Source organism: Esox lucius, chromosome 11 (assembly GCF_011004845.1).
Source record: "Esox lucius isolate fEsoLuc1 chromosome 11, fEsoLuc1.pri, whole genome shotgun sequence".
Classification (NCBI taxonomy): Eukaryota; Metazoa; Chordata; class Actinopteri; order Esociformes; family Esocidae; genus Esox; species Esox lucius.
The window spans coordinates 40,091,828-40,107,508 of NC_047579.1; the positions used below are offsets into that span (position 1 = coordinate 40,091,828).

Sequence of the window (15,681 nt, forward strand, 5' to 3'; positions counted from 1 at the left end):
CTTGTACTTTCACGCATAGGTTACCTGTGGAGCCTACCAAAATGCATTTGAAAATAGCCTCTACCAACTGCAGTTTCTCCTCCTTCAGTCTCTTCAACTGCTCACTTGTGTCTTGTTGTTCCACCCCCAGCTGGCCCAGAGGAAGATCAGGGACATTTTGACGCAGGTCAGGCAGCAGCAGAAGGGGGGCATGGGGGAGCGTCAGGGGCCCCACCCACAAGCCCTGTCTGAGATGGCCCCCCCCCAGGGACTGGCACAGGAGCCCCGGTCCCAGAGAAAGTGAGGGGGCGAAAGGACCTCGCCGGACGGACAGACCCGAAAGACGGACAGAGGACAGACGAACGGACGGATTAAAGAGAGCGACACACGGATCCAGCGATAGACAGGAAGTCAGAGAGAGGAAAACGCCCGAAAGAGGACAGAGTTTAGAGAGGGAAAAAAAAGAGGGGATTAAATCAACTTAGAGAAAACAGAGACCAGATGCCAGGCCAGAGCGACTGACTGGGAATGGTGGGGTGTGTAGAGGAGGTGGCAGGCTAAGGCCTCCCCCAGGTGTGTTTCAGAGAGGGTCACTCTGGATCCCGCCAGTGGGGTGGGGGGGCTTTTTACTGTGGTGAGCGGCAACAACTCTTCCTGAGATGCACTGGGACGGGCTGGCCGACCTGCTACTGAACCCTCGCTGACCTCTTAACCATTTCCAGCCAGCCCTATATTTTAAGGGTGTTTTTTTTAAAAGATAGAGATATATGTATAGAAATGTTTATGCAGAGGTATTATTAATAGAATGCAGCGAACGGGAACCGGGAGAGGGGGCGGGGAAGCCATTGCAGTGGGGGCGGCGTCATGGGTCAGATGACCCCATGCCAGCCAATGAAAGTCCAGCAGAGGGGCCGCAGTTGTTAACACAGCTCTTGGACTCCTTTGTAGAAAGCTATGAAGGAGAAAAAAAGAAAAGAAAATATGAGGTTGTAAATATAATCTTCATGAAATATAATGAAATGCTGCCATCGATCGTCTTGCCTGTAGGAGTCGCCTCGAGGCTCGATTCTGCCTCTTTCCCGGGAGCATTATCAGTTCCTGAGGTCCCACTACGTGTGGTTCGGTCGGAGCAGTGAGAGTTCAGTAAGTGCGTGGAGGCCGCGGCTAGTCCTGCAGTTCTATTGCAGAGTCTTAGCTCCGAGATGCGGATAAGGACGACAGAAAACCAGCCAGCCATGCTCGCTGGCAAGCGGCCCTCGCCTAAACGGCATATTTTATATATATTATATATATATGATATGTGAGTTAACCCGGTCCCTCGGGAGAATGAATTAAGTGCAGGGAGGAATTACTGTGGACAACTGAGACAGATATTTTAGTCCTGCTGTGACTGACAAAGACAAGTTTTAATTAGATTTTACTCATTGGTTTTTGTAGAGTCCAGACCCACCATGGATCTAAAACAGGTCCTGTATTTTTTTTATTTCATTGGATTCACATGAATAATGGTCACAAATGAGTTAGGAGACCAGATGCAATGGAAACACGGACCCACGAGTGTCCCTGACCTACAGAACAGGGACAGATAGGTTGGTCCACAGTTTTTGCCTTCGGGCGGAAAGGTGATAACAGTTAGTTTGGAATGGCTTCTTCTTTCTCTCTCCCTGCCTGAAGACCTGCCGGTGTTGCTTCCAGGGCCCACCTAATATGGAGGGGTTAGAAGCAGGGGGCGCTCTCACCGTTACTAGAAAAGATTAGAAAAAAGAAAATTAAAAAGAAAAACCTACCTCAGGGTAATGTTACCTCAGTATTCCTAACTTTTTTTTTTTGCTTGCTGGTGTTTTATACAAAGCTGATAGTCCTGAATATTTGTTATTTTTTTAAGGAAAATATTTTTTTTTTTTTAGGTTTTGTCTTGTTGCTTTGGTTATTTTTTTCTGTTTTTTGTTGTGACTTTTATTTTAGAATCAGAATGAACCAGAGGTGATGCTCCAGAATGGAAAGTAAAAATTGCAATAGACAAATGTTGGGTAATGCAGGATGATGTCATCGGGTAATTGAGAACGATGCCATACACTGTCATACCTGTTTTTTGGGGCAGCCTCTGGCTCTTGCTGAAGTTTGATTGGAGCATTCGGGCTTTAAAATCGGAGCATTGGCCAACGGGGAGTGGCGCTGTTAGTCAAGAGGGTCTCTAGGCACATGATTGGTCCACACCTAGCTGAGTATATCAACTTGTTCTCTTGTTTTAGATTATACCAAATTATATTTTACGAGTTGGGCAGGGATCAGTGTCAGTGGGAAGCCAGCATCAATGTGGAGTAAGTAGCACCTCATTGTTTGATCCTGCCAGCATTGATCACTCCGCATTCTGAGATATAAAAATGTAATAAAATGTGATCTAAAATGATGGAAGAAAGAGCTGAGACCCTTAGCTAGTCCAAACCCCACTGTGGGTGTGGCTTATGATCAGGTCGTGGTAATTATGTTTTTGACATGGTCAAAAGGACATTTATTATGATATATGTTTGTCATACAAGCTATAATTTGTGATAATGCTAAACTAGAATACTGACAGTCCAGGTTTTTGAGGCAGAACTACTTTCTTCTCAGGCACCAGATGTCATATATTTTGTTTCTATGACAACTCCTATGATATGACATGACCACTGTGTATCTGAGGCCTTCTTGTCTTTTTCACAATGACACCTTGTTAACGCGCGGAAACATTACTCAATGTGCAGAAACATTAACATTACATGCCTTGTTATCACATCAGTTGGAACTAGGAAACCCAGAAATGTCCGACAATTGGTTGAACAAGGCATCACATATAAAGAAACTAGTGCACTGTTTCCCAATCCTGGTCCTCGGGACCCAAAGGGGTGCACGTTTTTGTTTTTGCCCAGGCACTCACAAAAACAAAAACGTGCACCCCTTTGGGTCCTGAGGACCAGGATTGGAAAACACTGAATTAAAGAATTGTTGATGTGAGCCTGGAGAGCATTCTATCTTTCCCCTTGCTTTGAAAACACTGAATGTGAATATTTATTAGCTCTGTGCACTGACCAATCAGCTTCAGCCTTCCCCATTGCTCATGCTCTTGATGTGTGGCTGTGAGCATGTGGGCTTGGCTCTGTTAGTGTTTTGTTCATTGGTTTTAAGTGTTTCATTTATTTTGTGGGGGGGAAGTGCTGGGGTGTTAAAAAAAGCAGAAAAAAAGCTGAAAGAGAACCTATGGCCTCGGTTTGTGTTCCAAACCAGGGATATTCAAGAGCCTTTTAAAAATAGGAGTGAAAAAAAGCTAAGAAGTTACAGAATTCATACAATAAACAGATTTAACCTGTACATTACATGTGAAAGCAAACTGTTCACTAGACTTTAGTATTTTTTAAATAACTGGAGAGAAAAAAACATGACAAAATGATGGAAAACGCCAGGTCACTGATTGACACTGCCAGATAGTTTAACTAGCACAGTCTGCTTTATTCACTGAACACGCCCACTAAACTGAACAGCGGCTTTGAAACATACTGTACTTTCTTACCATTCACAGGTGAAGTCTATTCTATTGTTCATGCTTCCATTTTTTCTCTCCTTGAGACGACATCTTGTTTTGCCATGGGAAGTGTCCTTGGCGATGAGCGTGTGACCCCATCCTTATATCTGGGGTACAAATGCTCCCTAGACACTTTCTGGCATGTTCTTCTGCCCAGGCATGGCTGATAGCTGCCAGATCTTCCAATACCTGGATAGGTATTTTAAGTATCGGCTGACCACATTATGACATAGCAATCTGTCAGTCTATGACCAAGTCGATGACATTGGTTGATGCTTGCAATGTCTGCGCAGGGAAACGCCCTCGTCTTTTATTGACCCATAGAATTTTTTTTTTTTACAAACACCAAGACACACTATATTGAATTATTCAGACTGCAGCAAAAAATAATGTTTTTGTATAAAGCAAGCTTTATTTGGACATGACATCTGGTTACGTACTGTTACACTAATTGAAAAATGTAAACTGAAAAAAATATAGAAATAATGAGAACCTCCAGAACTTTTTTTAAACTTGATGCAATTTTGGTGAGGGAGGCGTAGAAGAATTATGGGGGAAGGGAGATGGGACTTTATTTTTTTCGTTGGGGGGGGGGGACATTTACCTACAATGTCAGAGAGTGATAGACTGAAGAGTGTACCATTGTTTGACATATAATATTTGCCTTTTTGTGTTCGGTCACTTGAAATGCAACTGTAAGTAGGCCTGTAGTCCGGTCAAATGAAATTAAGTCACACGCAGAACCTCTTCCCCTCCTCCGGTTCCTTTCACTGTTTTCCCACCCTTGTTTACGTCCTTCTATCCGCGCTCTCTGCCTGTTTTATCATTTCATTTCTTTCACTTGTCTATACACCACAGGATAAGGCGGACCTTCAAAATAAAATTACAAAAAAATCCTTTTATTGTTAAAAAAAAATTGAGTTATTGGTGAGTTCATCACCCTATCTTACGCTGGCCTCGATTGTGTTCGTTTTCTCCTTTCTGTTTAGGTGTTCCTGGTTTTATTACTTTTACTTCTTTTTTTTCTGTCTAGGTTTTTTTTTTTATTCTTGTTTTTTAATGCACAGATCTCTTTTAAAACGCACAGATCTCATGCTACTATATACAATAAAATACTAACATGTAATGCCTTACATGATGTAGATAATAATGGTGCCAAACACATTTTTGTACAAAAAAAGAGAAAGAATAAGAATTTGGTTTGATTTGTTATGGACACCTTGTCTGTTCACTCAGTAGCACACTTTTTGGCCCTCACACTTAACGTACTAGAACTTAACATACATACTCATTGTTTGTGGCAATACGATTGGCTCACCATTCTGTTAAACTTGAGTAAATTTCAAGCAAACTGAGGGATACGTTGACAGGTTGTATACATGGTCAACATTTGGTATGTGGAATGTTTATTCTTAGAAAACAAACCCACAATGTTATGACAAAACCTTTTGAAACTTTCCATCAAGGCTTCTAGCTTAGCACATTATAAAAACGAAGATGGAAACCGCAATGTTTCTCCCTGCATCAGTAGACTCTGATCTTTTCTAAAATTTGATATTATAAAAGGGTGCTACAAAGACAAAAAACAACTCACACATAACTAGGAACGCTACCTCAAGACTTAGCCATAAGATTGTTTTATCAACCCGACAAGAGAAAACAGTGCATGTTATTTTTATTTTAGAATTTTTTTTTTTTACTTTAATTTATTTTAATTTTTTCTTTTGGTTTGGATTTACCTCTCCGGAATAGAGTTGGGACTGTAAAAATAAAATACAGAGGGCGAAATAGTGTTGGAGCAAGAATGGAGAGAACCGTTGGTGAGGTCTGACTGGGTCAACCATGGGCATCCTCTAATGGGTCTGGGACATTGTCGCTTTGAGCAATTAGGGGCACACAGAGTTTTAAAACAGAGAACATGAACGGGAAGCTAAATCCTTGTTGGTCTCCTGGTGGGGCAGGATAGCTTGATCTCTCCTGAATATGAAACTGAGGGATGTTCCTATCCCCCGATAGATAATCCACACTGAGTGCCTGGTCCTCAGTATAACCAGCTCCCCCATGGCACCCTGGGGGCCCAGCGTCTCACCCTCCTCCCACAGTCCTCCTCCAGTTCTGTCCCTCTTACACCCCCCCCCCCCCCCTTTGTTCTCACTTTCTGAATCAAAGGGCACGATATCTGTAACCATGTAATTTTTTTGTTGATCTACCTCTTAGGAAAATATAGGAAAATGGTAAAAAAATAAATAATAATAAAAGGACAGAAAAAAAGTTTTAAATTTGAAAATGCTCAACTGACAAATAAGTAAATGAATACATAACTGGATAGCAGCAACTCCATATACTGTAGTTGATAGTCTATTAAAGGATATTAAAAAAGGTTTTCTTCTTCCAAAGATGATTTTGTTTTCAGCATTGTTAGAATTTTTTAAAAAGGATTATGAAGTGGGAGAAATGAAAGGGGTAGAGATTATACAGTATGTCGTTTTTGTTTTCAAAAAACGGGATTTCATTATTCAATTGCATTTTTGTTCTTCATATTAGACTTATGTTTTAACCTCCAAATTCTTCATCTTTTTTGTTTGATTTATTTTCTGATTGCTTTTTGAAATGACATAGGATTGTATTTCTTGTGTTTGGATGCATTAGGATTCTCGATCTGAACTGCAACATACTAGCACTCTGTGACACCTTTTCAGAGCAGTGTGATGTCTAAACAATTGGTTTTTTTATTTTCATTTTTAATGATTCATTTGAAAATACGGATGTGTTTAGCTGGTCAGGCTCTGAGTTGGAGGAAGACACTGAGCGAGAGGCCTCTTTATCAGGCTCTGGCTGGTTCCCAACCTCCCTCCACCTCATAACAGTATATGGACTACAACTTCAGCCTGCCTGATTACTTTAGTTTTCATCAACACTTGTTTTAAACTCCTTGTAAACAAAACAGAGCATAGATATGAATGTGTTATTAAAAGATGAGAAAACAGGGAAGACCCTCCTGTCTTATGTGTTCACTTGTTTATTTACTGGAACCTCTGCATTTGGTCTTCATCAGAAAAATGACATTGGGAGCACGTAACTGGAGAGATTCCTGTGCAGGGAACACTGTCGCTCTTCTGAAATTCAGCCAGAGGCTGGCGACATTTGCAAAGCACTCTCCAGTTAGTCTGGGGTAGCAATGTCTAGACAGTAAGCATCTTGCAAATTAACCATTTAGGCAACCAACAGAACCGACAGTTCTTCTTACATGATAATTATATAGTGCCATGTTTCCCAACCAGGGCTACTTGGACTCAGACCTGTCCACAGGGGGTACTGGGGAAGACTCATGAGACCATAGGCTTACTGGTGAAATGAAAATTAGGTGGTACTTCATGGGTGCTCAGTGCAGGTCAGAATTCTTTAGGTGGGACCGTTACTGCAAAATACATTTGGGAAGCATTGATTTAGCAAATTATGTTATCCAGGGCGACTCACAAGGGTGAGTAGATACATGTTCATACTTGTTTGTCCCTGACCTGCATTGGAATTAAACATGTAAGTAGCATGATTTACCAACTGAGCCACAAAGCATCCCTTTGAGAATGACTTGAGAGACACTCAGGAGTTGGACTGAATGTTTCAAATTTGAAGCAGTGTTTTGCATATAATAATTACTAATTTAGGGAAAGGTCCTGTCTTGGTCTGAATTTTAGAGTTCCTCCAAAACAAACCTTATTGACATGTCGCTTGTCAAGTTGTCATACATGTTTATTTATGCTAAAAGTAATGTCGAGTTTGGTAGACAGATGCACATGTTGCCTTTAAATAAATAAAAATACTTCAAGTGAATTAGGGAGAAAACATAAACTATGAAACATATATTTGATGCTTTTACACATGATTTCTTATGTGTTGCCTTATATGGCAATGATGAGAGACGCCGCGCCCTTCTTACAAACGCAAGGACTAGGTTCAATCTAATTGGACAAAAACCTATCCAACCACTTTTCACGTAACACGGCTGCCGCCACATTTTGAAAACAAAAATGGCGACTGAGAAGGCTCAAGCGTAAGTTCTCAAGCGTAACGATTTTTATTTTAATACTAACTTACGATGCATTTCAACCCTATTTCATTATATAGTGATTGTAAGTACGTTGTGAGGTAGCTATCGACATGGTAGCTAATTATTGTTGTAACAGCCGGGGTGTAAACACCATTAAAAGGCTACTTTCAATATAAATTACGTCGTTATGCTGTGAATGACAATGTTATTAGTGGTTATCTAGTTCAGTGTCAGCGCCTTAAGTCAGCCAGCTACCTTGTTACCGTCGCTAGGTACACGTTACCCAGGCAATTTTTAAATCAGCTTTCTACCATGTACAGTACCACATCAATTAAGATGAGAAACACACTAGGTTGTACCGCGGTATAGATAGTTTCATATTCACACATTCGACTACTCCCATGTACCGGTAAAACTGTCGTTGGTCCCCCGAGTGTCGTACAAAGCTATATCAGCGTGCCAAAGAAAGGACCACTTAGGGACCGGGGTAAAAGTGCAGTCCTCAGAACGATAGCTTTTTATAATACAGCTGGCAGTTTATTACTTGAAATAGCTTTCAAATTTTGAGATATTCATCCCAAATCGCATCCATATATTCCTCATTATATTATCTAAGAGCCTCAACTTCGATTTTTCCAAAATAATGAGGTACATAATATTTGTAAGGTTCCTTTTGAAAGAAGGGCAGCGCACACCACTGACACACCTGTTCATCGTTATTATGTGGTTATTTAATTTACTTGTTTTCACCTACACCTCCCTTGTTATAGAGTCCTGTTTAGTTTGAGACCTTCTGGTGCAGCATTTGCATTGAAAAAGGATTAAAGGATAGAAACTTTGGGTAAAACCTCCCGTTAAGTATACACTTATGACTATTTAACTGCAACATAAATACTTATTAACAACTGTATTAACAACAATGTAATACCACATGTTTTACTTTGTAAATACAGTAGAATAATGACTTTGGTATAGGTGATTACACATCTATAGTATATTATTCCAAGTGTATTACTACACACAATTTGTTTTCTTTAGTAATTACACAATGTCTTGTTACACAAGTAATCCTAACAGTGGCTGTACCTCCTACAGCTAGATGCTGACCCTCATACATAGCCTGCCATCAAGATTTCAGAGGGAAGAGTTATTCTACTCCGAGATTGTGCAGATATACTCAACATATTACATATCTCAGCCACAATTGGAGGTTTAAAAATAGGGTCAGTAATCACTCGTGTTGTTAACTGACAAACACGACAGGCCAACTTCCCATGCTTATTGCCAGTCTACAATGTTTTCTTCGATCAAATGTTATGTAAGAATATTATCTAAGCAATCTCTGAGTAGAATTACACTTACCTCTGAAATCTGAATGCTAGTCTATGTTTCAGGGCCACCATCTAGCTGTAAGAGGGACAGCCACCGTTAGGATTAGCTAGAGACAGCATCTTCGGTGTAGCTATTCATATGGTGCAACAGATCTGACTGCAAAAGTGTAATTCCAATATGTTTTATTTACTTGTGTAACAAGACATTGTGTAATTTCTGGAACAAATATGTGTGTAGTTATACACTTGGAATAACATCATACAGAAGTTTAATCACCTGTACCGTAAAATCATTATTGTAATTACAATGTAAAACATGTGGTATTACATTGTTGTTAATACAGTTGTTAATAAGTATTTACGTTGCAGTTAAATAGTAATAAGTCTATACTTAACAGGAAGTTTTACCCAAAGTTTCTATCCTTTAATCCTTTTTCAATGCGAATGCTGCACCAGAAGGTCTCAAACTAAACAGGACTCTATAACAAGTGAGATGCAGGTGAAAACAAGTAAATTAAATAACCACATAATTAAGGATGAGGAACAGGTGTGTCAGTGGTGTGCTCTGCCGCAATCATTTCCTGCTGGCCATTAGTACGCCGGTGAGGGAGAGTGACTTGGTATGAATTACTCCTAATTGAAGAAGTTATTTCTAAAGGAAACTTTAAAATAATAGTGGAAAATCTATGCTTGATCATTTGTGAAAAATCCAAGCTGAGGCTCTTGCATATTGTAATGGAGAATGTACTGATAGGACTTGGGATTAAAATCTCTGCACTCTGCGTTGGCAGACCAATGATAGTTTTACCTGTACATGGCTGTAGTCGAATGCAAAAATATTAATTCAGTTAGTTAATTCAGAGTTTGAACCATCGTTTTTCAGGTTGCTTGAAAGATGCGACCCTGAATATATCGATTTGTACGATGGCGAAGAATATCTGGAGGCAGGGGAAGCAGAGTTGATGGTGCCCTATCTATCTGTGAGTAGACGAACAACCTACTGAACAAATCAATGTGGGTCGTCGTTTTCAAAGCTAGGTACAGTTAGTTTTATAATAAACATTTGGTGGATATCTGTTCTCTTGTCAATAGCTATGAAGTCGTTCATTCCATGACAATGACATTTTTTGATTTTGAATCAGGATAGGATGGACTGCAATCCACACCTTTTATTTTTTCTAAATTATGACATTTCAAAGTTTAATACAAAAATGTAAATTCAATAGCTCCTATAAAAAGTGATTAATGTGTACAAAATACATTTAAATAAAAAAAAACCTGTAAGCCATGGATTGTCATCCATCCTCCATCCATATGGCATTTTTATACTCATGGGACACTTTGTATTGGAGCTGTTTTTTTGTTTTTTTTTGAGAAAACAAATTGTCCATCCTCCCCTGATTCAGAATATGCACTCTTCACAGTCATGGCACTATTTGTCTAGAAGGTATTGCATTTTTTTTTTTTCATTTTTACCAATAGTAGAAGTATAAGAAGCTGTAGATTGTTGTCCATCCTATCTCGATTCCAAATATACAATTTTCATAGTCATGGAATGCTTGACTTCATAGCTATTGACAAGAGAGAACAAATATCCACAAATGTCCATTACAAAATTAACTTCACCTTATTGGGTTAACAACTCTGCATCATTGTGAATGTGCACGGCACTGATTAAATTTTAAGAATATTTGTGTATTTTTTCAGGAAAGTCGCAGCAAACAGAAGATTTTGGGCAGACAGTTGTTTGTGCTGGATTTGATGATACAGCTTTTGGAAACTCTGGACTCCCCAGGCCAGCTACTTAATGAACCCTGCTCGATAAACCTGAGTAAGACACACAGTTGAACATAAACATAATCCACACCCATGCCACTCAGGCTTCAGTTCCCTCACTTCTCACCAGAGCTCGACAAAACGCTTGTCCCGCACAAATAAGAAAAGGAATAAAGTCAGACGAGAATGTAGACTGCGCTTGTCTGAATGGACAAGTGAAAGAAATCCTTATTTACCAAGTACATAGATCAAGCTAAACCAAATAGGTTTACAAGTTGGTATCTCATTAAGTCTTGTTTTTTTTCCATGAGGTGTGTGGGTTAGGGTTAGGTGTCTGCTAAGGGATTTTTACCCATTTCCCATCTCAAACATATTTTTATTCCGAGTCAGTAAGATATAGAGCACAAGATGGCTGAACTTATTCCTCTGTGCCAGTATATATATGAAGGTTGTGATTTATAGCACACACTCAAAATCTGCAAAGCTGGTCCAAAGTATTTGTCATTTACTTTATAGCTGGTCATAACAATGTCTTATTTTATTCTGCTGGGTACAGTGGTTGGTGCCAGACAGCTGTGTGGTTGCAGAAAGAGGACATGGGAAGTACGTTTTAGAAAGCATGTGTGGGAGTATAATTTGTCTCCTTAAATTACCCATGTTTACTGGCATTTTGTTTACGAATTTTGCTTTTTCAATGCATTATCCAAGTTGTTGGACATATTTTCTAGGTCCATACACATTGGGCAACTTAATGATAGGAGTTTGTGTGGTACATCCAGGAGGACCCCACTGCTCAGAGAGAGATAAGAAAGCCTACAATTTGCCATAATTCACCTCAACATGCAACAGTCGTCTGTGAATACTTGTCAGCTTTTTGGTACAGAACACCATGTCTGTGTTTAAAAAGGAAAAACATGCAGGACGTTCAGGGATGCTTTGGGGCTGCCTCTGGCACCTGGGTGTCTTTGAATGTATGCATGGCCTCATTCAATCAGGAGAACACCAAGGCATTTGGAACCCATTGTCTGAATGCTGGGTCTCCATCCAAGGTCCTGGGTCTTTTAACAGGACACATCCAGCAGTATTTCTTATCTAATGTAAATCCTGATGAAAGCCTGTGGGGAGATCTGAAAACAGTAGTTGATGTGCACTGTTTAAATCTGGGAGAACTGGATCATTTTACACAAGCGTGCCAAACTGCCCGTACAAAGGTGCAGGGTGCTAGTCCGTGGCTGTAGGAACTGCTTGATTGCAGTTATTTTAGTCAATGGCTCTGCTACCAAATATTCTCAAATTCTGTCTGTGCCAATTATTATTTTAAGGATATAATTCTAGTAATGCATTTGAATTCTACAGTGTTTTTCGTTACAAAAAATTTCTTGATCAGAGTAAGTATACAGTGGATATAAAGTCTACACACCCCTGTTAAAATGCGAAGATCCTCATTCTTTTACATCACAAGAACCTGGCATTTTAACAGGGGTGTGTAGACTTTATATATCCACTGTATATGTGATCTACAACCTGCTCTCTGTCGAGTGCTGATAATGATGACAGGCCTCTCAATACGGTCTGAATTAAAAAAAAAAGTCCTCTAATATTAACAGTGAAATTAAGTGGAGACCAAATACTTGGGCTGATTTCAGTTTATGTCTATGGGCAATTGTGTGGTTTTATGAAGTGCACGTTATATATAACCACGTAACGGAACTCTGAAATGGAAGTTGAACCCCAGATTAGTGCTGCTATGAATGAGCCTGGTCTCCTGTGTTCAGGTAATGATGCTCATGTACGCTGGAAGGCCCTGAAGACTGAATATAAAGATGGAGTCCAAGAGGTGGAGACTCTGATCACCAACTTGCTGGACAGACTGGACAAACTGCACCAGAAAAAGGACCAACTGACTTCCCTGCTCTTAGTCCTGGAAAACAAGGTCAACACACACACACGCTTTATTCTGACCATCACCATTTAGCTGGTTAGGGTGTCTGTGTTTTGAATGTCTTATTCCCTCAACCTCCACTCTGGACCTCAAGGCCAGTCCTGATCCGTTTTTTTCCATTGCAACGCCGATCAGGGACTTGTTTAGACCTGGTAAACCAGGTGAATGCAATTGATGACGAGGTAGAGCAGTTGATTTGCAGGCTTCGGAGCTCGTAGGTTAAAAGTTGAGTACCCGCGGTCTAATCCGTCTTTCCGCATCTCTCCCACAGAAGGAGCTGAGCCTGCAGTTGGAGAAGTCCCTCCAGACTGCCCGCAATACCATGCGTGATTGTGAGGGCCAGTTGGCCAAGCTGAGGGCGGGGGCTGATGTCACCCTGGACCGCTTAGCCAACTGTCAGCGCTTGAGAGATGTGTGAGTGACAGGCGGTGGTCTCAACCAATCAAAGCTTGTCCCTGAAAAGAGATGTGAGCTGAGCTTTCGGGATAGGGGCTGGCTGTTGGGATAGTGGTGGGTGGGCAGGCCTCTAGTCTAACCACTGAACATCAGTTACAGGACTACATAGAGGGACTACATAGAGTGGTGTAGGTTTGTTTCATACTGTAGCCCAACATGGCAGTTATTGTACTCTCTGCCTTGATCAGGAGCACAGTGGTTGGAGAAGGTAGAACTGTGGGATCCAGTGACCTTCTATTGAGATTTAATATGGGCTGCAGATAGATGCTGCCAGTTATTGTGGTAATTGGCATGGAGAAATTGAAAGGCCATGACACATGCTGGCCTGATTGACCAAATTGGGAAAAAGACAGCTCTTGCACTTATTTATCTTCAAGTTAAGCACTGTCCATAGTTCACAAATAAATATAGCATGTCTTAAAGATAATGCACTTTTTTTTTTATATACTGTTCATTTCGGGGCAAATCTTAACAAATTCAAAGATTGTGAGTGTTTTTGACTAACTAGAGAGGATTATGCGATCAATCTGGATTATTTTAATTGTACGACAGCACTACTAATTCAGTTAAGAGCGATTGTCATTTAAGAGCATGAGAAGGGCTGCTTTTTGCCCAGACTAGTGTCAACAGAACTCTTAACCTGGCCAATGAGGTAATGGAAAATAAGGGTAGGCACCTCACTGCGCAAGCCCTTACCGTCCACTGCCTCCTGTCATCAGGCTACAGGGCTGCCTGGAGGAGACACAGGGGGCGATGCAGTACAGGCTGCTTTCCCTGGGACCCTCTGAGCTGCAGTTGGAACTGAGGCCCTGCTTCTGTGGCCCCCCTGATCAGCTGGAGCCCCTCAGGCTCACCGTAACCTGGACCCCAGAGGACCACTTTGTCCTGCAGGTGGGCCGCCGAGCTGATCGCCCTTTGGTTACACTAAACCGGCTTTGAAGCCTCACAATAAGAAACATCTACATAGCATTTCTGATCCTGATTTAGATGAGAGAAATTTATTTTGCCGCCGTTAGTCACAGCTTCTAATTCCTCCCTGAACTTGCGCTTTCCTGTCCAGGTGTGTCTGGGTACAGCAGGGCTGTTGGAGGAGTCCGTGAGAGGTCGTCTGACTGACCTCAGTACTGCCCTGCTGGAGGTCATGCAGAGCTATGTCAGCCAGGGAGCCATGTTGACTGAGATCCAGGCTTTGCACTCCAGGTACAAGTGCACGCTTAGCTCAGAAAGGCCAGGAAAAAAATCATGATCACTATGAGGTACATTTTCCATTGTTATTTGAGGGTTTATTCATAGGCCCAATATATCAGGATTCCGGGTGATTTGAGACAGTTGGCTTGACTGGTGTTCTGGCTGGTCGGTTGTTTTAGTGTGGATGTTGTTCTCCTTTTTTAAAAGAGCCTTTAGATAACCGCCATACGAATGCAGAGGAATGCTAATTATGATGTTATGCTTTTTGAAACCTAAAGGTGTGTTCTGTGCGTTGCATGTTTTCGATTTCTGACATCAAATGGCCTTTCGTTCTTGAACACCCATGTGGTGACGTCAACCCTGTGTAGATTTGCCATTGACTGGCGCCCTGGCCAGAGACTGCTGGTGTTCCTGAAGAGTGCCTCTGTTGTCTGTAACATCGGGGTGGAGGAGGGCTACCCCTCGAGAGGAGCTGCCACCCTGATCTCTATTCGTAGGGACGGGGAACTGATCAACACAGACATCTTACAGGTAACCTCTTTGGATGTTTTTAGGCCAGTTCCATTTAAGTAGTATCAGTGAAGTGTCCTGGATCTTCATGTTATCCACCCTTACGCTGTAAGTTTATTTTTTAAATCCACTATAAAATCTGTCATTCACGTCCAGTTAAAAGTGATGCCTTTAATTTGTGCGTTATATTCCATTGTGTGAATATGTGCTTGGTGTTTGTGTTTGCAGCCAGCCCAGAAGGCTCCCTCTCTGACCGAGTGGCTGGAGTTCCTGTTGTCCAGTCCTCATGTCTGACCAACCATCCCCTCAACAGAGGTGGCTTTTTATCTATCTTGTCACAAGGGGGCGCCATTACCTCTTGTCTGTAAATACGAGATTACTACATTTTTAATGTAGCTCTGGGGTACATACAGTACTGTGCAAAGTCATAGGCACCTGCATGTCAAGCTAAGGCCATTTGTTTTGGTAGTGTTTCAATGAACAAAAATCATGTGTACAGTTGTAACAATAATTGCACCCACATGTAAATAAAGATTTAATATTATGTCTGACTTGTTCATATTATTGTGTTCATTTTCATTCGGACATTGATAGAATAGTTGTGGACATAGAGTAAATTCTAACTGCTGTCCCCTTTTGAGTTTTGACGGTGCTACTTGACTGTTTGAAAAGGAGTTCATGCTGTCCCTCTTCCCACTGTTACACTCACACTGGCCGCTTCCCTGCTTCACACAACACCAGATGTCTTTTAATTGGCTACTCAGGACACGGCCGGCTTGGCCAATGTGTGTGTGCGCGCGCGTGTGTGTGATGGAATAGAGTCAAAATTTCATCAAAATGAAATGCTTACATTACAGAATGCATGGTTTTATACTCTAATGGCAGTGAGGTT

General features: G+C 41.1%; 2 protein-coding genes across 6 annotated transcripts in view; both read left to right on the plus strand.

The window, feature by feature from the left end:
* The window catches only part of igf2bp1 (insulin-like growth factor 2 mRNA binding protein 1), a 55,215-nt gene extending 48,690 nt beyond the window's left edge, over positions 1–6,525 (plus strand). For all 4 annotated transcript variants that reach the window (XM_010874659.5, XM_010874660.5, XM_010874657.5 and 1 more), the window contains one exon: positions 131–6,525. In XM_010874659.5, the coding sequence (XP_010872961.1) occupies positions 131–283 (153 nt within the window). In that variant the 3' untranslated portion in view covers positions 284–6,525. The remainder of the gene's footprint in view (positions 1–130) is intronic.
* Positions 6,526–7,490: 965 nt separating this feature from the next.
* Positions 7,491–15,304, plus strand: si:dkey-225f5.4. Of its 2 annotated transcripts, none has more exons than XM_010874662.2 (9): positions 7,491–7,589; positions 9,801–9,897; positions 10,625–10,748; positions 12,469–12,626; positions 12,907–13,049; positions 13,811–13,982; positions 14,152–14,291; positions 14,648–14,810; positions 15,018–15,304. In XM_010874662.2, the coding sequence occupies exons 1-9, from the start codon at positions 7,567–7,569 to the stop codon at positions 15,081–15,083; spliced, it is 1,086 nt and encodes a 361-aa protein (XP_010872964.1). In that variant the 5' UTR covers positions 7,491–7,566; the 3' UTR covers positions 15,084–15,304. The 2 variants fall into 2 exon arrangements, with proteins under 2 accessions (XP_010872964.1, XP_010872965.1); XM_010874663.2 differs by lacking the exon at positions 7,491–7,589 and adding an exon at positions 7,605–7,668.
* Positions 15,305–15,681: the final 377 nt, after the last annotated feature.